The 22,249-nt window shown below is 40.5% G+C and overlaps 2 protein-coding genes and 2 non-coding genes across 4 annotated transcripts; all 4 read left to right on the forward strand.

The window, feature by feature from the left end:
* Positions 1–1,767: 1,767 nt before the first annotated feature.
* Positions 1,768–10,214, forward strand: prim1 (DNA primase subunit 1). The gene is made up of 13 exons (XM_085260670.1): positions 1,768–2,001; positions 3,266–3,423; positions 3,506–3,612; positions 3,698–3,771; positions 3,867–4,003; positions 6,980–7,038; positions 7,389–7,498; positions 7,617–7,708; positions 7,793–7,925; positions 8,466–8,535; positions 8,617–8,729; positions 9,733–9,831; positions 9,937–10,214. Exons 1-13 carry the CDS (start codon positions 1,893–1,895, stop codon positions 9,954–9,956), a joined length of 1,281 nt encoding a protein of 426 aa, XP_085116796.1. The 5' UTR covers positions 1,768–1,892; the 3' UTR covers positions 9,957–10,214.
* Positions 10,215–11,142: 928 nt separating this feature from the next.
* naca (nascent polypeptide associated complex subunit alpha) lies at positions 11,143–21,755 on the forward strand. Its single transcript, XM_085259736.1, has 9 exons — positions 11,143–11,268; positions 11,794–11,868; positions 17,573–19,807; positions 20,326–20,411; positions 20,619–20,696; positions 20,783–20,929; positions 21,102–21,230; positions 21,314–21,436; positions 21,632–21,755. The coding sequence occupies exons 2-9, from the start codon at positions 11,799–11,801 to the stop codon at positions 21,644–21,646; spliced, it is 2,883 nt and encodes a 960-aa protein (XP_085115862.1). The 5' UTR covers positions 11,143–11,268; positions 11,794–11,798; the 3' UTR covers positions 21,647–21,755.
* On the forward strand, positions 20,466–20,539 carry LOC146550789 (small nucleolar RNA SNORD59). The gene has a single exon (XR_014890311.1). It is a non-coding gene; the product is annotated as a small nucleolar RNA SNORD59 (small nucleolar RNA).
* On the forward strand, positions 21,487–21,561 carry LOC146550790 (small nucleolar RNA SNORD59). The gene has a single exon (XR_014890312.1). It is a non-coding gene; the product is annotated as a small nucleolar RNA SNORD59 (small nucleolar RNA).
* Positions 21,756–22,249: the final 494 nt, after the last annotated feature.

Here is a 22,249-nt window from a genome sequence, read left to right on the forward strand (position 1 = left end):
GGAGATTAAATGTAGTGCATATGAAGATGTTTTCCCTTGAAATATTTCCTGTATATTAGAAGTTACAAGTTACTGTTATGTCTTCAGTGGGGAAGGATGATTTTGAAGGTTTGTTGTTTGGTCTGAAATAAAAACAGAGTGTCAGATGTACAGAGATTCAAGTCTGGGGATGAGATGGAATGAACAATATTACAGAGCCAGACATATTTAAAGTACAACACTGCAAATAGAGAGTGTTGTTTCACATTAGAAGTACAACAGCTGACAAGGGCTCTTGTGGCTGCACACCTCTCAACCTTCACTGTGAGCAGCACCACTTCAGTCAGGAGGTGTTTGATGCACCACAGTGAAAGCTGAAACACTAATAGTGCAGCAAGCCAGACTGATGGGCAGGACAGAAAGAGGCTCCATGCCTGACACTTTTTGTCTTGAAAGCGCATGTGGCCTTTTCAAATGTCAAGCAAAGGGTGGATTTGACTGAAGAGTAAAAATGGCATGAATCAATCAATTAACACGAAAAAGAGCTGAATTAAGCTGCTGTTTGTCCTTGTTTAGCTCATTTGGATCCCGTATTTGGCACCATTTCATCCATGCTTCACTGAAAACTGTGGAAGTGTCCTCTGTTCTTTCCTGAGTGTTTACTGCTCATACTAAAGATGCAAGAAACAGAATAACTGAGTGTTTTAGTACAACTGATCTGCCAGGATGATGAAAACTACTAAAAGAAAACAAATTTCCTGAAATGTGGATTAATGTGGGAAAGTTCAAATTATTGTCATGAGACTGTACTGCCCTCTAGGGATGTACAGCACAAAGTGCAGTTTAGGAAAAATTGAATTGATAGTATTAAATCAATTCAATCCCCCCCTCCCCCATTTTCGTTTGTTTGCTTTCAGTTTCTAATTAGTTGTTTGTTTTGTCCTATGCCCCATCATGTCGCATCTCAGACTCCAGTCTTTTTGTTTCCTTTGCTCAGGCCCCCAGGCCCAGAAGCATAAACCATCATGAAACCATTTCAGCTGTGTTGGTGCAAATGAAAGGGACATTTGTATCAATGCTGGGTCTCCCAACATCCACTGAAGGATGTAAGGGCCTGATGCTATGCCACACAGCAAACCTTGCAGCGTGTCTGCATGTTCTAACCTGGAAGAGCGTGTCACATGTGTGACTTGAATGGGCTCCAGGTACCATCTCATGCTACTGGTAGTATCAAGGACAAAAGCAAAAAGCAAAACTGGAGGAGGGATGAAGTGAGAGCAATGGTTGGATGGATTTACAATAATATAGTAATTTATGGAGCTACTTTACCAAAAACCACTTTATTGTATTATATTCTGTGCTCTTTGTTTTTTGTTTTCATGTTTACTCATTGAGCTACTTTATTTTTTAAATAATTAATTTATAATGTTTACCACAGCTTTTTTATTTTGTCATATTGTATTTTGTAGTTATTGCTGCCAAACGACTACATGTCCCATCAACCTCTCTTCATTGGCGTCACGTCCGCCTTTTGTAAGCTTCTAGGACTAATATTACAAGGTTAAGTAAAACCATAAGAAAGAAAGAAGGAAAGCCATTGTCAGTGTTATAGAAACGTTTCGATGCAGCAATAGTTTAAAAAATTCTGATTACCCTGGATGATTTTGTCCTCGTTGATTTTTTATGGCCTAAAAGGGAAACGGGTGACGGAAAATATATTTTTTGCCTTTCAACTTCCGGGTTGTGGTGATGTCACTGTCCTAACCTTGTGTCATTGGTTTTGTCCGTTGCTTGAGAGTTTTCCCGCGCTACCCTCGGTGTAAAACAACACAGTGAGCTGTCACAGTGTAGCTAGCGTCTTGACAATATTTTACCGTATCTTTACATCCAAAGCTAATTTTTGCTACCATATTATGCCATCATCAGACTATGATCCGGCTTCTCTGCCGGACCTTTTACCGCTGTACTACCGGCGGCTTTTCCCATTCTCCCAGTATTACCGCTGGCTGAGCTACGGAGGAGGTGAGTACACAGGCATGGAAACCTAGCATAAATGCGGCTAAATAACTGTGGACGTTGATCTGTGTTGTGTTATGTAGGAAGTTACGTGTTTTGTTAGGCACTAAAATGGTAGAATTATTCTGGATTTGACTTTCTTCCAACTTAAGTAAGTCATCCTATTCAACCATTCTAGCTTGATATTAACGCCTCTACATTCATCAGTAAAAAGTAGAATGATTTTGTATTTATGTATCCCTATGAATCTATAGTAATGCTGTTATTTAACAGGGATGCTGAAATTCTGGTCAGATACTCGTGTTTAAAATAAGCCTCTAGCCAGTTATGAAACAAATGTTTGTTTTGTTCGAAGTGTTTTAAAATAATTCACGTTTTCAGCAAGTTATCATTTATCCAGCATAAACATTGCATTAGACACACGGCTGATCTGCAGAAAAATGTGAGCATTCATCACTTTTATTGATTTTTATGCCATTTAACACCAAAGTGGATCCTCTTCCTCCATAATACCCTGTCCCTGACATCCTCCTCTGTCACACCAGCCCTCTGCATGTCCTCCTTCAGTACATCTACGAAGCTGCACAGTGGTCTTCCTCTTTTCCTCCTGCTTGTCACCTCCATATTCAAAATCCTTTTCCCAGTACATTCACTGTCCCTTCTGTGCATACGTCCATCTCGGCTCTCTTTGTCTCCTGGTCACTCTCAATAAAAACCTGAGAATCTTCATCTCTGCCACCTCTGGATCAACCTCCTTACTTTTTGACAGTGCCCCTGTCTCCAATTCATACAACAGATCTCACTACCATTTAGCAGACCTTCCCTTTCACTCTTGCTGCTATCCTTCTGTCACTTCCATGCCGGCACTCTCTTCTTGACCTCTGTTGTGCACTAGCCATTATTGTAACTGCAGATGTATAAATATATCCACCTTTACTACTGCTCCTCCTTGCAGCTTCACTGTTACACCTGTCTCCCTCTCATTCACAGACATTTATTTTGTATTACATCTACTGACTTGGATGGATGCAGTACTGTACCCTAATTTCCTTCGGGATTAATAAAGTATTCTGATTCTGATTCTGTAACATTTGCTTATAAATGAAACCGTAAAAGTGCAGTTCACAATTTAGCCAGGATCCACTGCTCTGTGATGCTGACATGTAAAACTATTAAGAGTTAGACAAAGAGTTAAAAATGCCCAAATACAGGACTAATGTGTGTGTGTCTTGTTGTGTTATTTGTTTTTGTTTTTCTTGTACAATCTCAGTGCAGAAAAACTACTTTCAAAATCGCGAGTTCTCGTTTACCCTGAAAGATGACATCTATGTACGCTACCAGTCGTTCAGCATGCAGAATGAGCTGGAGAAAGAAATGCAGAAGATGAACCCCTACAAGATCGACGTGGGAGCAGTGTACAGCCACAGGGTAATTTTCCACACCTTACAGAGTTTGTGCATCACAGCAGACATATGTATGGAGTATGTTTGTCTCCCTTTGTTGCCCACAGCCAAGTCAACACAACACTGTGAAGTCGGGGACCTTCCAGGCTCTGGAGAAGGAGCTTGTGTTTGATATCGATATGACAGATTATGATGACGTCCGAAGCTGCTGCAGGTAGGTGAATTATGTATTTATTTCCTGTCGCAGAATATCCTGACCGTTTCATCGCCCACATAACACTTTAAAACTGTCATTTTAGTGCTGCTGACATCTGCTCCAAGTGCTGGACCTTAATGACCATCGCCATCCGTATCCTGGATAGAGCTCTTCAAGGTTTGGTCATCACAGATTCAGTGCCAGGTGACAGCTTGTGTGGATTTTTGTTGAAATTCTCATCAAGCATGTGCTGGTTTTTGTGTTACTTCCAGATGACTTTGGTTTCCAGCACCGTCTGTGGGTTTATTCTGGCAGAAGAGGAGTACATTGTTGGGTGTGTGATGAAGCTGCCCGGAAACTGTCTGTAGCAGCACGCTCTGCTGTGACAGAATACCTCAGCCTGGTCAAGGTACGAGTACTTCAACTTTTAATAGAAGTCCTTTGTAAGTACTTTCTACTTCCAAACCTAATCAATTCAAGTTTTTTGTTTCTTTTTTTTAGAAACTGTAATTAACAGATGTTATTGGATATAACCACAGTGGACAGGTTGGGATTGCTAAAACATAATTTGAATGTAACGCAGTTAGAGAAAAGTCAGTCAATTGATGCATTGCTCATAAACCACCAAAAGCTACTTTTCCTGCCAGACCAAATAAGACTACTATAATAAGGTGAACTATGATTATTATAATTAAACAAAGTGTCGCACCTCCATTACAATGTGCTTCATGTGGATTCATAGAACAGACCACACAACAGCTAGAACAGCATGTGATAGACAGACATGAAGTACAAATATTAAGACTCTTAAAACAAAATAAAAAGAGCATTATTAAAAAGAGACTAATACCAGGGTTCGTACGGGTACTTGAAATCCTCGAAAATGCTTGAATTTTAATATTGTCTTTTCAAGGTTTGAAAAGTGCTTGAATTTCAGATGTGGTGCTTAAAAGTGCTTGAAACTGTATTTCATTCACCACAAATAACTATCTGACTGAATAGTTTTCTTATCAGATAGAGAAAGAAAATGAGTCGCAAATTCTAAAAGCAAAATTTCTCCGACTGAGCTGCGTAGCACCTCTGCATGTCAGTCTGTTTCAATGTGTGACCCGCCCCTCGGGGGTGCGTGCGCTAACATGCCTGGAGATTGCCGTTTTAATGAGTGTTTGATGGAAATGACAATGGTAGACTTTGCGCTCTCGAGTCACATGATAGGTGAGTCCTAGTAAATCATTTTTGAGAATGTGTACATAACACGTGCAAATTTTTAAAACTATTATTATTTTGCTAGCTATCAAACTTGCTGGAGAAATGATTGAAATGCACTGAATGTGATGGGTGCACGGCGGATGATCTGATATTGTCGTGTTGGTGTTGTTCCCAGATCATCATGAAAATGTTGTTCCAGGTTCAACATTGCAAGTGACCGATCACATTGTTGTGACGTTATTCTTTTGCGCGCCAAGCCATTCGTGCATTTATGAAATTCCAATGTTGCAAGGACAATATCAGTTTTGCTTACCGTTTATTAAAGGGTTAGGGTCAGGGTCCGTTGATCGGCGGACAGAGGCGGTTTCTCGCAGCTTAAGTACAGTTTTTTGTTTTACGGCGGTTTTTCCCGAAGTCGCAAAAGTATGACGTCACAACATTCTGATTGGTCATTTGCAATGTTGAGCCTGGAACAACATTTAGTATGATGATCTGTGAACAACACCAACACGACGATATCCGATCGTGCTAGTACGGCAGCGCTATTATAGCAGTTAGTTATGACATGGTGATTTATAGAATATGCTGTGAATTTGGCTAACATTACTTAGCAGTAGCAGTAATGTAAGTTACTTCACTCAAGTAAAAGCTTTAAACATTAGTCCGATACTTAACTAGCCAACTTAAGGCTTAAAGAAATAATGGTAATAAGAGGGACTGATCTACATGGGCACAAAGAATAGCCTCTTTTTTGTGCTACCCAAGTTCCCTCGCTTTCATTCAAAATCTGATTATTGTTATAAATTATAAATGGCTTCAAGCTCAGTGGGGCTCATTATAATTGTACCTAATAATATCACAGATGATAGACTAAATAAATAGATTTTAGGTAGATGCTTGTGCATTCTTAAAGTCTTATATGTTGAATCGAACTATGTCATCTGTTCAAAGCCTCTCCCAGTCAGTGCTCCATGCCTGTCTTATTGTAAATGGTGTTATTAGCACAAACAATTTAAAGGTGATCATTTATGACTTTTACAGTAATACAGACAATGTAGTTAAACAACTTAAAGTTGGTTTTGTTGGGAATTAACTTTAACCTGTTAGGCCCTCAGGGGTTTTCTGAGCTTTCTGCTCGAAAATGAAATGACCAAAATAAATGGAGTATTTCTCTGCTGTTACAGAGTCTGTGTAAATAGTCTTGGTATCAAAAATAAAGGTAACACTTGTGAGATGTCATCAGACGTGTAAATATTACTGCAGATGTTACTATGTCAACGTCGCTGTGACTCAAACATAGAAAAATTTGATTTTTTTTATATCCCTCGCCTAATTTTTAAAAGTATTTTATAGCATGTAACACCTTTGAAAATATGCTTTGGTTCACATTTAACTCTAGAAAATCATAAATCAAAATATGGATATTACCTGTCCAGATTCATGGTGACGTAACTGCTCTAAAATGTTTGGTGTTTGTAGAAATGGTTTATATGAGATTTTAGTTGAGATTCCGAGGTTTCTGTGGACACTACTCTTGTCGGCACTTATATTTCTGACCTCGTGTTATAACAGATTAAAGGTAATCTTCCTTTTGCCCCCATTTTTGGGGGCGTGGGTGATTAACTAGTTAAAAACAAACAAACATCTGTCTCCTATTTTTTTGTGCCACATACTAAAGAAGAGTCAATATCTGATGAGAAGACTTATTAATTTGGCCTTGCTGTGTATTATTGTGGTGTTTGGCGCAGTTTTCTTGTTTTATGGGATTGATGTTTTTTTTCTTTTCAAGTGGAGAATATCTCTAACAAGTTGATTTGTTCACATTTGTAAATCTTAATTTTTAAGAGAAATGCGTTTTTTGAGTTTGTACCCTAAATGCTAAGTGAAACATGCATTCTTTTTATGGGTAATGTGCTGGAAAAGCTTGAAAGTGGACCTTGAAAGTGCTTAAAAAGTGCTTGAATTTGACCCTGAGAAATGTGGATGAACTCTGTAATATGGTACTTATTGAGTTAAAAGATGTGACTGTTTTCCTTACATCTGCACAGTCTTAAGACTCTGATTTGATTGTTAATCAGACTGTTGTCTTGTCTTGTTTCATGAGCAGCATATTAGTGAAATGTATCTTCCTCAAATGGCCTGCAATGTTTGATTTTAAAAATGTGATGTTTTGTAGGGTGGTGATGAAACCATAAAGAAAGTAGTGCTGACTGAACCAATTCACCCTTTTATCAGGTAACTGTTTGATACATTTTGGTGTTTGTCTTTTATAGTCTGTGTCTGTGTTCCAGTAAGATTGTACCCATTTATTTTTCAGTATTTCTCTTGCTTTGTCTCTCTTTCATCAACACAATCTCTGGGCATCATTTTTAATTAGGACCATTTTTGTAAGCAGTGACACACTGTGTTCTTGTTTGCCTTGTGAATTTGCTAATTACTTTCACTGAGACAGCTGTCCTGGATTTCTGTGCTTGGGTGCAGTTGTGAGCACAGTGATCACCATGCCTGCATACAGGGATCACTGGTTACACACACTTGGGTACAGTGCACTCTGTGCTTTTTAAAATTGTGATTCTTTTTCACAGCAAGTCTCTGGAAGTGGTAAAGGAATACTTTAGCCGATATGCACTACATGACCAGGACCTGATGGGAAGCAAGGAGTCTGTAGAAAAAGTGCTGGCACTCGTTCCTGAGGATATCCTTTTCTTAGTTTACCGCATATTTGCCGCATAAAGTAATTGATTGGACCTATAGACATTTGTTGGCAAAGAGTTCAAAGATCTTGTTGAAAGTGACTTGACTTTATATATTACATGCCAGAAGCTACCTACAGCAGGAGTTCGAAAAGGAGAAGAAGCCTGAGAAACGTTGGAAACTGATTAAGGAAGAGGCTTTAAGGAAACAGGTTGGTAACTTCGCTCACAGTTTTTACATTGTTTTACACATTAGAACAGAAGGGCTTATGGTCTTACAATCTGTCTCCTTGAAGAGCACTGCAAAGAAGGGCCAGTACTTTGAAAACGAAATCATGCTGCAGTATTGTTACCCACGGCTCGACGCCAACGTCAGCAAAGGTGTGAACCATCTGCTGAAGAGTCCTTTCAGTGTACACCCCAAAACAGGTGAGCATACTTTAAAGAGGCTTGTACTGGAAATGTCTGGGCCTTTGCTAAGAGTACATGCTAGTAATATTGTATCACACTTTTTGGGCAAAGGTGCTCCTTGGAGTCAAGAGTCATACTGTACATGTACATGATTGTAAACAAGAAGACAAAAATACAGTTACTTGCTTGTTTCCTATATTTTTGCATATTTGTCAGACTTAAATGTTTCAGATAATCAGATACATTTTGATATTAGACAAAGATAACCCAAGTAAATATAAAATTCTGTTTTTAAATGAATGAAAATAATAACATAAATAATAAAAGCTTACACTGGATTTATATAAAATATTGGCTTCTTCATTCTGTTAAATGATATTCTGTCATTCATATCAAGGTTTTTATTCCTGAAATGTCAGCTGTGTAATATTAAAGGCTTTTTATTGATATACCTCCAAACTCAGAGGACCTTGGATCTTTTTTCTTTGTCACCAGGTTGATTTAATCTGACTTAAGTATGAGTGTATAAAACTGTGTCCTCTCTCTCTCTCTGTCCAGGCCGCATTTCTGTTCCCATAGATGTCAGTGAATTAGACAAATTTGATCCCTTTTCTGTGCCCACGATCAGGTAACAATTTAATGTTTGGTGCTCTGTTGTCTGCAGCATGTGAGTGATCCTCATGAAGACTTTTGTTTTATCTTGTTGTAGTCTGATCTGTGAGGAGTTGGATCGGCCCAGGCCAGGCGAAGAGAAAGAGAAATTGGAGGATGCGAAGGAGAAGGCAGACGAGAAAGATGCAATAGAGAAGCGCAAGAGCAGAGGTGCTGGGGGAAAGAAAAATGCAAAGATCTACCTGAAACTTTTACCTAAAATACACCTGGACAGCACATAAAACTGAAATCTTCAGGCCTTTAAATGGGCTGACATAAGGTGTTTTGGGGGCTAGGGTCTTCTTAATGGCATGATGGTTTTTTCTGAGTGTAAAGATCATGTGATGTAAAATAATCATCGGCACTCTAAAAAATGCTCGTTACACATAATTGGCTAAGACGTACAGGCCTAGTCACTAGTAAGCGATCCAAAAACTTTCAATTCCCCTGCAAAGTGGCACATGGTTGCTGAAGGTTGCTGGCTGTTGCTAGGCGAGATTGTTTGCAAAGGGCGTGCTTCATCCAAAATCTTATGATTGTTGTGGTTGCTATAAGATCACCTATTGTTTGCATAATTGCTTGCTGTTGCAGAATTATGAAATGCATCAAAAACAGCCAAAAGATGTTGAAGGACCAGATCAAGGGAAGAGCTAGTGGCATATGAAATGTTGTCATCTGGATAAAAATGTACATTTTGGGTAGCAAAGTTAATACTATTTATGTACATTTTGCCTTTAAATTAAAAGTTGTGCCTAACTGCTGTAACACAACATATCTCAAATGGTGGAACTTTTACTCTGAAGGTGATCATTCTCCATGTCTGGTTTACATCGCATTTTTCACAATTTCACTGCAAATAGTTGAGTGTAAGTGCAGACAAGTCGGTGTCTCCCATGTTAACTATACATGACTGCATAATCTTCTAGCAACCAAAGCAATTAAAAAGCAAACTTGTGACTAATTTCACTAGAAACTGCATTCAGTCACAACTTTTCAAAATCTATGTACACCTGAATGAATGACTGGTGCATTGGAGTATAAAGTTCCCCCCCAAAATTGGAACTTTATATAGTAACTTTATTGTTACTATATTCATATAGTGTAAATATTTAAACATATCTTTGATTTATCTGAGTGTTTCAGCTAATGCTACTTTTACTACATTTCGTCTCAGATTACAAAAGAACCAGCCTGGCGAAGTACATAAAATACTTTGACCAGTTTCTGGATGGAATGGCTCGTTCATGGAAAGGAGAGCGTCTCAGAAACAGTGGTAGGTTTCTTTCTTTTTCTTTTTCTTTTTTTTTTTAATAGATTAAACAGAAAATTTACAGCAACTTTTAATCATTTTGCTTTTCTTCCTTTTTTTCTCCTTCAGATCTTCAGAAAGAATTCTGAACTGGATCATCAGAAGGTGACACCTCAGAACAACGTCCTGTTGGCTAATGTTGCTAATTATGCTTTGTGGTGTTTTTGGTGCCATTTTTCTACTACACATTAATTTCGCCAGAATCTGTTTTATTATGCTTTGTAATAAAAGACTCGCTGATAAAACATTTAATAAAATGCTTAATAAATCCCTGATTTTTTACCATAAAATTTCACAGTAAAGTTTTATTTGTCTAATTGTTGGCTGTATTTGTGATGAATAAATTCAGTATTTCTACTCTTGCAAACACTTTGTCTTCCTTTATTTAATTTTTTTTTTTTTAAAGGGTTTCTCACATGATTCACTTAATCCATTGAAGCTTAAAGATGAGGAGTCCTGTTGATGTGTAAGCAGGGACTCTGCCTCAAATCTGTAATATTCAGGTTATAGGCTTTAATGATAACATCTGTAACTATCTAGTCCATGTAATGAGAGTTTCAGCAGTTCCTGTGAGTCCATTCAATCTGAATGTTTACTGTTCCTTCCTTGCGAGTTACATGCATGAATTATACTGCAATGCGAGATTTAGGTATGTTATGATTTCTGTTTCATGTTCTAACATTATTTTACTACAACACATTTCTTTTCAAATTAATTTTCATCCTTCAAAAACTGAAACTCCATGGAAAATATGATTTTCCAGGTTTTTCTCTGTTTTGACATGTTATGTTTTTTCAAAATATGTATATTTTCAAATATATCTTTGCCTTCAGTTTTGGCAGGTGTTGGCCATTTTGTTTCTAACCAAGTTTTTTTTCTTCAAAAATCTATTACTTTAATCTCAAAAGTTTTTAATTTTTCCAGCACCTAAACACAGCCCTTCTATTTTTTTATTTTTTATTTTGCCTTCAGCTGCACCAATATGCCATAAAGGGATATTCTTTGTCCCATGGGGGACAATAAATAAATAAATGAAGACCCAAACATTTTTACTGTTGTAAAACTGTATAAGCCCAAAGCATTTTTTCTTCTTTTATTTTTCATTTTTTGAGACCTGACAATCTGAGGGAATATTTGGGTATTTGTGACTTAAATTTATTGATTTAATTTCAGAGAATAGAATTCTTTCCTCTTTCACTATAGTACTATTGGAAATGTTATTACATTAAGCTTTGAGTTTTGTTTGTATTCCTGTGTTTCGCGGTAGGATAAAGCTAAACAAACGAGGCCTTTGCCTTTAAATAACCCGGAAGTAGAAATTGTGGCTGAAGCGGATATTATCGTGAGGCGGAGGTCAGAAGTTCTCTCTCACAGCCATCTTGGATATAACGTCCTGAGTCGGTGAGTGTCTCCGCTGATAATCCAACATCATCCAGCTGTTTTTTACTCATTCCCACCTGAATCAAAGGGTTGGCGTGTTTATTGAATGTAGAGTCATTATATCCGTACAACTATTACCGTTGTGTGGGCTCTCTACTCGGTGATAAATGTGTCGTTGTGCCGCTGATTACCGGCTCAAAATGGGGGAGCATGATGTCTTGCAGTCCGCTCACACCTTGTCAGGGCCGCAGTGAGTTAGGTGGCCTGAGATGAGGGAGATATTTGAGTGACAACAAGTAGGTCACTTTAAAGAGGATGAATTTGGAGAAAAATGCGGTAGACTGGGTTATTAGCAGCGAGCTTCCCCATGCTGAGGCTAACTTGAGCTAACACTAAGCCTGTGGGCTAAAGCATGGGTTCATTATGGCCTATTCAGCTAGTTATGACAACTTCAAGTCGGTGTATTAACAGTCACTTATGTTGGGGAGCTCATATGTCCCGACTTATGTAACTAACTAAATATCTAATCCTTATTTTTCTCCGCAGCAACTATGCCTGGTGAAGCCACAGAAACGGTCCCAGTCACCGAACAGGAGATGCAGCAGCCTCAAGTCGAGACTGGTTCGTATATTTTTGGCTTTCTCACAACCTGCATGCAGTGCTGCATATTAGAGTGGGGTTCTGGATGAGAGGCTCGGGGTTTAGGGAGTTAACTCGGCTGGCAGGACCCTGACTTGACGTAACAGGTGACTCACCAGCTGTGTGTTGGGGACGTCCGGCCCTAAAACACAGTTAATAATACGTGTGTTTGGAGCAGAATGTATGCCCACACTGAGGGGATTTGCGGCAGTAAACGCTAATCCAGGACCCCTTTCTTTCATTTAAACACAGGCTCACAAATGCGTGTGGTGACTTGCACTGATAGCTGGATTTGGGACACAATGCATGGTGTTAAGTGTGGTTTTCCATGTGCATGATGAATGCCTTGAAAACCAACTAGGTGTGACAAAGTAGTGGCATTGTGTGTTGTGTAATTATTTTCATGTGACATTACAATTTTGCTTTAGCAGCACTTTATAAACCATCTATTTTCGTTGAAGAAAACTGTGCTTTTAAGCACATGTTATACTTGTTTAGGGCAGGTTGTCTGCAGCAATAGTACGTTGTTTAATCTGCAGTTTAAACGAATGAGTCTGTTGCCTTAACAAAAGTCTATGCAATTTCCTGTTGTTTGCAGCAATTTGATAAACAACAGTGCATTATATGCTTGAGTAAATTAAGCCCCACTTGGAAAATGTTTTTATCTGTCCCAGTGGTTTTATTGTGGAAGACAGAGTGGTTTTTGGTGGAAAAAAATGTAAGCTTTTCCTGCAGAGTTTTTGCCACATATCAAACAGAGCTTGGCCTCAAAGAATGTGCCTCATGCATTAAATTGAAGAAAAAGGCTCAGAAATTTGACTTGGACTTAAAAAGGCCAGTTTTAAAGTCTGAAAAACCCTGACAGTACAGCACAGACCTTAATGATGGCAATAAGTCTGTTTGGTGGTATTATAAAACATATAAACTTAGTAGGACAAAAGGACTGAAACTGTAGTCCACCATGAACAGACCGGTTTAATTCGTGATGGCCATGCAATGTTATGCAGTGCAGTCACTCACTACAGAGGGGATTCAGTGCACTACTACAAATTACACTAAAATAATTTTGAAAGTTAGTCTGTATGCGTTATACCAAGCCAGGGATGTCCAACTCCAGTCCTCAAGAGCTACTGTCCTGCAGCTTTTAGATGCATCCCTACTCCAACACCGCTGAATCACATGGTTCGGTTACCTCTTGAGCATGCCATCATGTTTGGAACAGACCCGGTAGCAAGCCATTCATTTGCTGCAGGTGTGTTGGAACAAGGATGCATCTAAAAGCTGCAGGACAGTAGCTCTCGAGGACTGGAGCCGGACACCCCTGCACAAAGCCATTTTCACCAGAAAAGGGAGGAAAGGCAATTATAGTTATCTGGTGTTGTTGTAAGTTTGTTTTTATAGGGAAATCAGACTTGGTTTTACTGAAAGCATTTAGTCAGATGACATGAAATGACTGAACATATGTTGATAGGGTGCTCAAAGCTTAAAATATATTGATCTGAAATATGTTCCAAAGTTATACATTTAAAAATAAAGCCATCTCATTGTGACAAATTCAAACGAATACTACTTTATTTTTAACTTTAAGCCTGCTGGTAACTTTTGTTGGACACTATGTAAAATACAGAATTGTAATTTTCATAGTGGTTGTATTTGTTGTTTACTCTCTTTATCCATGTAATTGGATATTGGTGAAGGACTAAGAGTAGCAAAGGTAGCTTTGTGCATTTATTTGAACTTTGAACATGCAGATTTAAGACAACAGAGTGATGGCAGATGCTGCACTGCAGTCTTATTGTACTCCCATGATCAGTTTGGACTAGAGTAGAGCTGGGCGATATGAGATTTTTTTCATATCACGATATGTTTTTTTTTCATTTCAGGCGATAACGATATCTATCACGATATAAGCCAAATAACTATATTTGTAAGATTTAAATGTGCCGTTGCTCACAAGTAAAATGTGAAATAATCAGCAGCTTGTTTTTATTTAAATATTTATTTCCCATAATAAGTTCAACAGGATAGATGTACTTAACTCATTCACTGCCAGCCATTTTCAAATCAGGTAACTCCCCACTGCCAGGGTTTTTGAGCATTTTTACTCATTTTTGAAGAGCCACAGAAAACTGTGTGTTATGATCATATAAACGCTGAACCTACCAAAATGAAGAACAGACTCTCTTCTTTCATCCAAAAAAAAGCTTGTTTCTACCATTTTCCATTCTTTAGTAATCAGCTGTAGAAGAGAGGTGGGTTCCACCAAAAATGCCTGTTTTGACCAAAAAAAGGGAGAAAACGAGCTTTTTGTGAAAAATACATTTCAAGCAGAAAAGTGCCTTTGACACTAATATTTCTTGCTTTGTGACACCTCTAACATATAAAATAGTTTTTCACTTCTATAAAACAGAAATGACACTGAGAAAGGTTATGTTTTATCAAAACAATTTATTTACAAATATATGAAAAAATAAAATTCACTGACAAGCTGCCCGAGGTTGTATTCTAGCCCCTCCCATTGAAAAACGTAATTGACGTCTATAGACGTCAATGGCAGTGAATGAGTTAAGGAACATGAGACTTTTTCAGATAAATAAAGGCAAATATTGCAAACTACACAAAAGGCAGCCGCTAAAGCGTTTAAGTTTCAAAATAGAACAAACGAAACAGACTAAATTGTCAATTCCACTTAGAAACAAAATATTAATTCTAAAAATAAATCTTAGTTTGTTTTACAGAAGAACAGACAAAACTGACTAACTTTTGTCAATATCAAATAAACTGAGAACTAAAAGGAAATTCTCAATCTCTCCTTGTTGTATAGATTAGCTTTTCAAACAGTTTTAACAGTTACTTTAGTCTGACAAAAGCCGAATGACGAATTAGCAATTCCAGTCAGAGACTGAGGCTACGTCCACGCGTACACGGGTATTTTTGAAAACGGAGATTTTCCGTTTGTTTTAAAAAATAATCCCGTCCACACATAAAGGCAGAAATGAAGGAAAACGCTGCTATGAACATGCCAAAGCAGCAGGTGGCGCTAGATTCCTAACCGTGCAGAAATGTTGGCCAATCAGAAGTCTAGAAGCCTCGGTGGGAAAAAGTAAACAAAGCTGCGGCATAGAAGCAGAACCGAGTCGTATGTGTGGACGGACAGTAACTGTGTGTATATGTAAGCATTTAAACACTGCAGAGAGTAGAATTAACAGTATTGTAGAAATTCATTTCACCGAAACAATAACGTGGCGCACAGTGTGACGCATGCACCAGTTTATTGTATTTCCAGACTTGCTTTCGGCACAATTTACAGTGCACGCTACTCTGTTTTTTGTCAGACTTGAAATAGCCGAAATACCTTCACACTACGGAACTTCTATGGCTCTTCCGTTCGACAATCTCTCCGGCGTTGGAACCATCATCTGTTTTCTCTTCGGTCACGCTCGGTTGATTTTTCTAGTCGGCACACTCATTTCCTCCATTACCCGCTGGCTGCTTCCCAAACAAACACACGTGCGGCTTGGCACTTGTGCTGTACGTAACAAGTCACGCGACGTGACGCTGCGGCTGTGATTGGTTCGGCTCTGCGCTACTTAGTTTGGATTGGCTGTTCTTTTTTTTTTTTTTTTTTTTTTTTTTTTTTTTTAAAGAGGACAAGAGTGGCGAGGTCTATCGCGATAGCTTAATTTCTCTATCGCGTAAAAGTTATATCGCGATACATATCGTTATCGTTCTATCGCCCAGCTCTAGACTAGAGGGAGCAATGTGACGTTCATAGGAACACAAATTAACCTTTGACTGGAAAGGTGTAGTGGCTGAAGCTTTAGACTGGGTGAGTTCTGGATATTGTTCAAGATAAAAGCTGTGAGGTAATTAACAGAGACACATTTCATAGTAATGTTGCCTGTAGATCTGCTAATGCTGCCTGTACTGATCTCCTCTTGGTATAAGAGTACTTTTGATTTAGTCAAGAAATGCTACTGAAGCAGTGAAGTGATCTCGTTCAGCGGTTTCTAAGTGCAGTCCTGTATATCGAGTCTTACACTTTGAATTGACATGCTGCTGTTTCCTGTCACATTTGGACACTGCACGTATTTTAGGACTTGAGCACAGTTTTGTTTTGGGGGGATTTTGGGAGCATATTTAACAACAAAAAACTGGGCTGATTCCTGCATTGCTGCAACTTTCTCACATACACAAATTCTTCTTCACGTGTGGAGCACAATTTTATTTTATTTTTTTTTCCTTGTCGTGTTGAAGCTCGTAGTCTTGGTCCTCAAGTCATCACGGTGAATGCCCTACACCCCGTCACAATGTTCTTAGTATTGAATGAATTTCCTCCTGTGATAGCTGTTTCCACTGCGAGCAAGGCAATCCCACTGGAGAACCCCCCAGAAACCTCTGCTCAAGCTAAAGAGAGCGCTTCTGCAGAAGAAGCTCGCAGTCAGGCTACCTGTGACCAAGCAAATGGTGTAGCTGCAAACCAAGAAGTGACCAGGGAAATGGAAGCAAGTGGGTTGAACCCAATACCTTTGTCTCAGCAAGGGCTCACTGCTGAAGTAGCAGGAGCTTCAGCTGGTTTGGCACCTCTCAATGAGTCTTTGCAATCTGCTGAGGCTGTGAGTGTTTCTTCAGAGCTGCATATTTGTGAAGGAGCAGTTATTGCTGGAGAGGAAAATCAGTTCTTCATTTCAGCCGAAGAATTGACCACCCAAGAGGTTATGCTGACTTCTGAAGAACAGTCAGGAGTACCTGGAGGAAAAACCTCAGCTGATCCAAAGCTTTGTACTTCTGAAGATGGGAAGGCCAGCGATGACGCAGAGACTGTGGTAGAAGGTTTAAAGAATATGTGCTTGGATGCAGCTCAAGATGGAGTAGATGCTGGTGACGTGAACGTCACCATGGATACTCAAAATGAAAACGTTGACAAGACGGAGCCTGTAATACTTCTGTCTGAGGTCATTCAGTCAATGGATGCCGCTAAATCTGAAGCCCAACCTGTTTCCACCCGCCACCTTTCAGGTTGGTTTATGTTCTGTGAAACCAGAATCACATTAAACACCTCTTGTTTATTTATGATTTATTTGGTCCCCACCTTTTCAATACATCTTGTTGGCTTGTTTCTATTCAGCATGTGGTCATGATGACATTTAACACTAAGGTGCCAAGTTGCTTGAGGCTGCTGGCTTTTTTTTAAGGGAGAGTTTAAATTTTATGGAAGTATATCATAATTGACATAAAGTGTAGTTATTCTTTGACTTGTTTTGATGCAGTGTAATGTCCTTTTTTACCATCCTTACATGACTTTTTACACATTTGTTTGCCTAAAGTGTAGTTTTTTAAAAATTATGGTAAATCGAATGCATAATTATGACCCATTTCAATAAAAACTTGGATGTAATTGAATTGGGTTAGTTTGTTTTGCCTGGTGTTTGCTTTTACTGGATGTACCAGTTCATTGGTGCTGTGTTTGTGTTGCGTGATTTCGTAAAATGTGCGTCTACACTAAATAGTTTTTCAGTGTGGAAGTTAAAGTGTCTTGTACATTGAGTGGCTGTTTGCATCCAACTCAAGGGAGGTATGCTTTTTTTCCTAACCATAAGCCAGAAGATTGGGTCTTGATTTAACCCGCATGAGAAAGACCTCCAATATCAAAACAAAAGAAAAACTTGAATCTTTTTTTGTTCAGCTACACCTCCTGCCCCAGCTTCCTCCAAGCAACCTGAGGCATCTTCAGGCCCTGCTAAGCCCAAAGGCAAAAATGCCAAGAGTGCACAGGGTGCCTCTGCCCCAAAGGCTGTCCCTGGCAGAAGAAAGCGTTCCTCTATGTCTGTCTCTTCGTCCTCTCCTACCTCGCCAAAATCAACTCCCTCCTCTACTCCATTGTCACCTTTGCCATCTCCCCTTGCTGCCTCACCTGGCAGCTCCTCTGCTAATCAGGGTAACCGTTCAGGCCCAAAAGTTGTCAAGGCTGGCAAACAGGGTAAGGCTAAAAAGGGAGAGGCATTTGTGCCTGCTCCTGTCCCCGAGTGCAAGGCCACAGGAGTTGATGAAAAGCCAACAGAGCCTAGCCTCAAGCATAATGTAGCTGATGATGCTAAACCTGCCCTGAGTGAGACAAAAACCCCATCACCAGGTGCGACAAAGGCTGGTGCAGTGCCACCTGCTTTTAAAGTTACCTCAAAGCCTGCTGTTGCAGCACCAGTATCATTTTCAGATACTATTGCCTCTAGTCCTCCTAAGTCAGCTGATGTTAAAGCAACCTCGTTGAAAAATGCTCCACTTATTGCATCTGTTGACGATGAGCTCCCTCCCCTTATCCCACCTGAGAAACCAGTTAAAATGCCAGCTTGTGCATCTCCTGTTGAGAAACAAGGTACAAAGCCTGCTACATCTCCTAAGCCTAATGCTGAGAGCTGCAGTTCTGCTCCTGTAGAGGCTACAAAGACACCAGTTAAACCAAAGGCAGACAAGCCAAAGCCTGTTAAGGTTGCTGAAGCAGCCCCAGTAAAATCAGCTCCCACTGAAGTTGCTAAGGTGTCTTCTGAAATATCAGCTGTAGCTGATGATGTTGCTAAACCAGCTCCTGTCAAAGCTCCTAAAGCAGGTTCCAAGACTAAACCAGCAAACCCTGGCAAAGTTGAGGAGGTTGTGGTGGAAACCCCAAGCAAGCCTGCTCCTACCCAGGCTGCTAAGCCAGCTCCTGGGGCCAAAACTGCTTCTGCTGAGGCTGCTGACAAAGCTTCTAATAGAACTAAACCACCTGCCAAGGAAAAACCTGCTCCTGCAGAAACTAAGCCAGTAGCTGAGGCCAAACTTGTGCCTACTGAGACTGCTAAGCAGACAGCTGAGGCCAAACCTGCTCCCATAGAGGCCAGTAAGCCAGCAACTGTCGACAAAGCCCCAAATGTAGCTAAACCACTTGCGAAGGCAGCGGCCGAGGCCAAACCGGCTCCCTCAGAGACTGCGAAGGCAGCGGCCGAGGCCAAACCGGCTCCCTCAGAGACTGCAAAGGCAGCGGCCGAGGCCAAACCGGCTCCCTCAGAGACTGCGAAGGCAGCGGCCGAGGCCAAACCGGCTCCCTCAGAGACTGCGAAGGCAGCGGCCGAGGCCAAACCGGCTCCCTCAGAGACTGCGAAGGCAGCGGCCGAGGCCAAACCGGCTCCCTCAGAGACTGCGAAGGCAGCGGCCGAGGCCAAACCGGCTCCCTCAGAGACTGCGAAGGCAGCGGCCGAGGCCAAACCGGCTCCCTCAGAGACTGCGAAGGCAGCGGCCGAGGCCAAACCGGCTCCTCCACAGACTGCTAAGCCAGCGGCCGAGGCCAAACCGGCTCCTCCACAGACTGCTAAGCCAGCAGCTGAAGCCAAACCTGCTCCTTCAGAGACCGTTAAGCCACTGTTTGAAGCCAACTCTACAACCACTGAGGCCACTAAGGCAGCCAAATGTGCCTCCAAGAAGACACCTAAGCCAGTGGCTGAGGCCAAATCTGGCCCCAACAAGGTTCCTAAACAAGCTGAAGAGATTAAAACTGCAGCTCCTAAGGCTGCAAAGCCAAACGCAGAGGTCATGTCTGCCCCTGCTGATGTTAACATGACAGCTGCAGCACATAAGCCAGCTGAAGATGTCAAGCCAGCCAAAGTGGTGGATGTTAGTGCAGCATCAGCTGAGGTTGCTAAACCTGTAAAACCAGTTGCAGACCCTTCACCTGCTCCCTTAAAGCCCACTCCAGTTGAGCCTGCTGTTCCTAACCCAGCTCCCCGTAAACTCACGTTTGCTGAGGCAGTTGCAAAACCTGCCCCTGTTAAACCTGAGGTTGAGTTAATTACTTCAACTCCTCCTCAACCTGTCTCGCCACCTAAGCCTGTCCCCACACCTGCTAAAACCCCAGCCAAGATGGAGCCTGTGAACGACAAGAACAATAATGGTATTTCCTCCTTTCTCTCCTCTTGTGCCGTCTGTTTGTTTTGGGGTTTCTCCCCCCCCCCCCCCCCCCCCCCCCCCCTCTATCTGTTAGCGTTCTGAAAGATGTTCGGATGCTTAAATATGCTTTTCTCTTACAAAGGTTAGCTTGCGAAATAAATATATCTCCTATAGATGCTAAAATATAAGATGCTATTAGATTTTGGCAAGTGTGCTCCTGGTTTTGGAATGCATTAGTTCTATTGGTTACTGTTTGTTTAAAATGTAGTGCAGGTCAATGCTGGTATTATCATGTGTTGTCTGATCAAGTTTGGAAATGGCTTTTTTGGCTGGAAAGAGATTATGTTCTCAAAGTCCTGAGGAAAATTACTATAATGGTAATAAGATGACAGAAAATGTGCTGTTTTGAATCGAAGTACTTTGTTCCACAATATTGGTGCAGCTTACCTTCAGATTAACTTTCAGGTGTACACATGTAACCTAAGTGGCACATTGTGACAGTTTTTCTGTTGGTCTCTACAGGATCCGGCACTGAGTCGGACAGCGACGACTCAGTCCCTGAGCTGGAGGAACAGGACTCTGCACAGACACAGACACAGCAAGCTCAGGTGAGACTTGAGTCTGGTTTATTGTGTTCACTGGTATAGGTGTCCGTCATTGACTCTTCACTGATGATTTACACAGTGACTTTCGTTCTTCTGAACCTACTGAAGCCAGCCTTTCTGTCCTGAGAAGAGATGAATATAAAACGTATCTAATCGCTGATTCTGCATTTACTCGTTGGTGTAAAACACTTAATGTAAATTCTACTTTAGCTTGCAGCAGCTGCCGAAATAGATGAGGAACCTGTCAGCAAAGCCAAACAGAGCCGCAGTGAAAAGAAGGCACGAAAGGTAACAGTCCCAGTTCACTCAGTGCTCTATAAACATTCTGTACGTCTAAAGATTAGATTTGATAAATTTACTTCCATTTCTTTCAGGCAATGTCAAAGCTTGGTCTCAGGCAGGTAACAGGAGTCACTAGGGTCACCATTCGCAAGTCAAAGAACATCTTGTTCGTCATCACCAAACCAGATGTCTACAAGAGCCCTGCATCAGATACATACATCGTCTTCGGGGAAGCTAAGGTAACGCGCCAACAACAATACCAGTTGTCAGGGTTTGTCAGTAGAGCTGCTGAGTGTGTGTAGTCTTAGCTTTGTGTAATGCAGGCAAATGGACTTCATCACCGCATTCATAAGCTAAATATTTTTGCTAAATGATGTGCTGACCTCTTAACTTCCTCACTGCTTTCCTCAGATTGAAGATCTTTCCCAGCAAGCCCAGCTGGCCGCTGCAGAAAAATTCAAGGTACCGGGAGAAACTGTATCAAACGTCCAGGAAAACACACAGACGCCAACAGTACAGGAGGAAAGCGAAGAAGAAGAGGTGAGATGCAGTTTAGTCAAATGAAGATGGGCATGGCTTTGTGTTGGAGAGATGATTAATGTTTGCATTGATTATTTTCATAGGTTGATGAGACCGGAGTTGAGGTCAAGGACATCGAACTCGTCATGTCACAAGCCAACGTGTCGAGGGCGAAGGCTGTTCGGGCCCTGAAAAATAACAACAACGACATCGTCAATGCCATCATGGTGAGATTTTGACTATCTATCAACAATTTAAACACTTTACTCTCCAGCGCTCTTAAGTGATGATTTAACACAGTGACTTTCGTTCTTCTGATTCATATGAAGCCAATATTTCTGTCCTGAGAAGAGAGCAAAGCTTTAAAATTATATCAGCTAATATTTACACATCCACTGACTTTTGCTTTTGCTGCTTTGCAGGAGTTGACAATGTAATGGGGACCCTGTCGACGAAGAGTTGACGAAAGGTTGCTGATTTAATCCAAACTCATTTATACAATTTATACCCAAGATGGAAATAAAGTCGTGGCTTGATGAAATTAAATTTTGTTTCGTTTGTGGTTCTTTAGTGGGGAAAATGGAGCTCTGCTGTATGAGCAAGTGTAATTATTAGTCTGGTTAAGGCTGGGATAGTCACAGTCCTAATCTGGGAAATGTATATATGTAGTGTGGGTTCATTCAGATTTTTATTTTTTCCTCTCCTGTCTTCTTACGAAGGCCCAGCATACAGACTGCAGGTTAGGTTTGAAGCTGTTACAGTGCTAACAGCACAGAGGTATAATGGAGACACTAGTTTTATTTTTTGTTTTGTTTTGCAGTAAAAATCTGAAAACTTGACTGTAGAAGAATGTTGGTGTTTTATTTAGTGGGGGATGTGGATTCCTGCTCTAAGAAAACTGTAGATCTCTCCATGTTTTGTGGACTTTGTGTAAGACTGAAGGTATCACATTGTTCTCGGAAAAAATAAAATTGGTAAATCTGAAATGACTTGATGCATAACTTCTCATTTGTTTAGGAAATTGCACAAAATGACAGTGA

The sequence above is a fragment of the Mchenga conophoros genome, linkage group LG20 (genome assembly GCF_057382185.1).
Source record: "Mchenga conophoros isolate Kocher_MC1m ecotype Shallow Benthic linkage group LG20, M_conophoros_male_GT1.1, whole genome shotgun sequence".
Lineage (NCBI taxonomy): Eukaryota > Metazoa > Chordata > Actinopteri > Cichliformes > Cichlidae > Mchenga > Mchenga conophoros.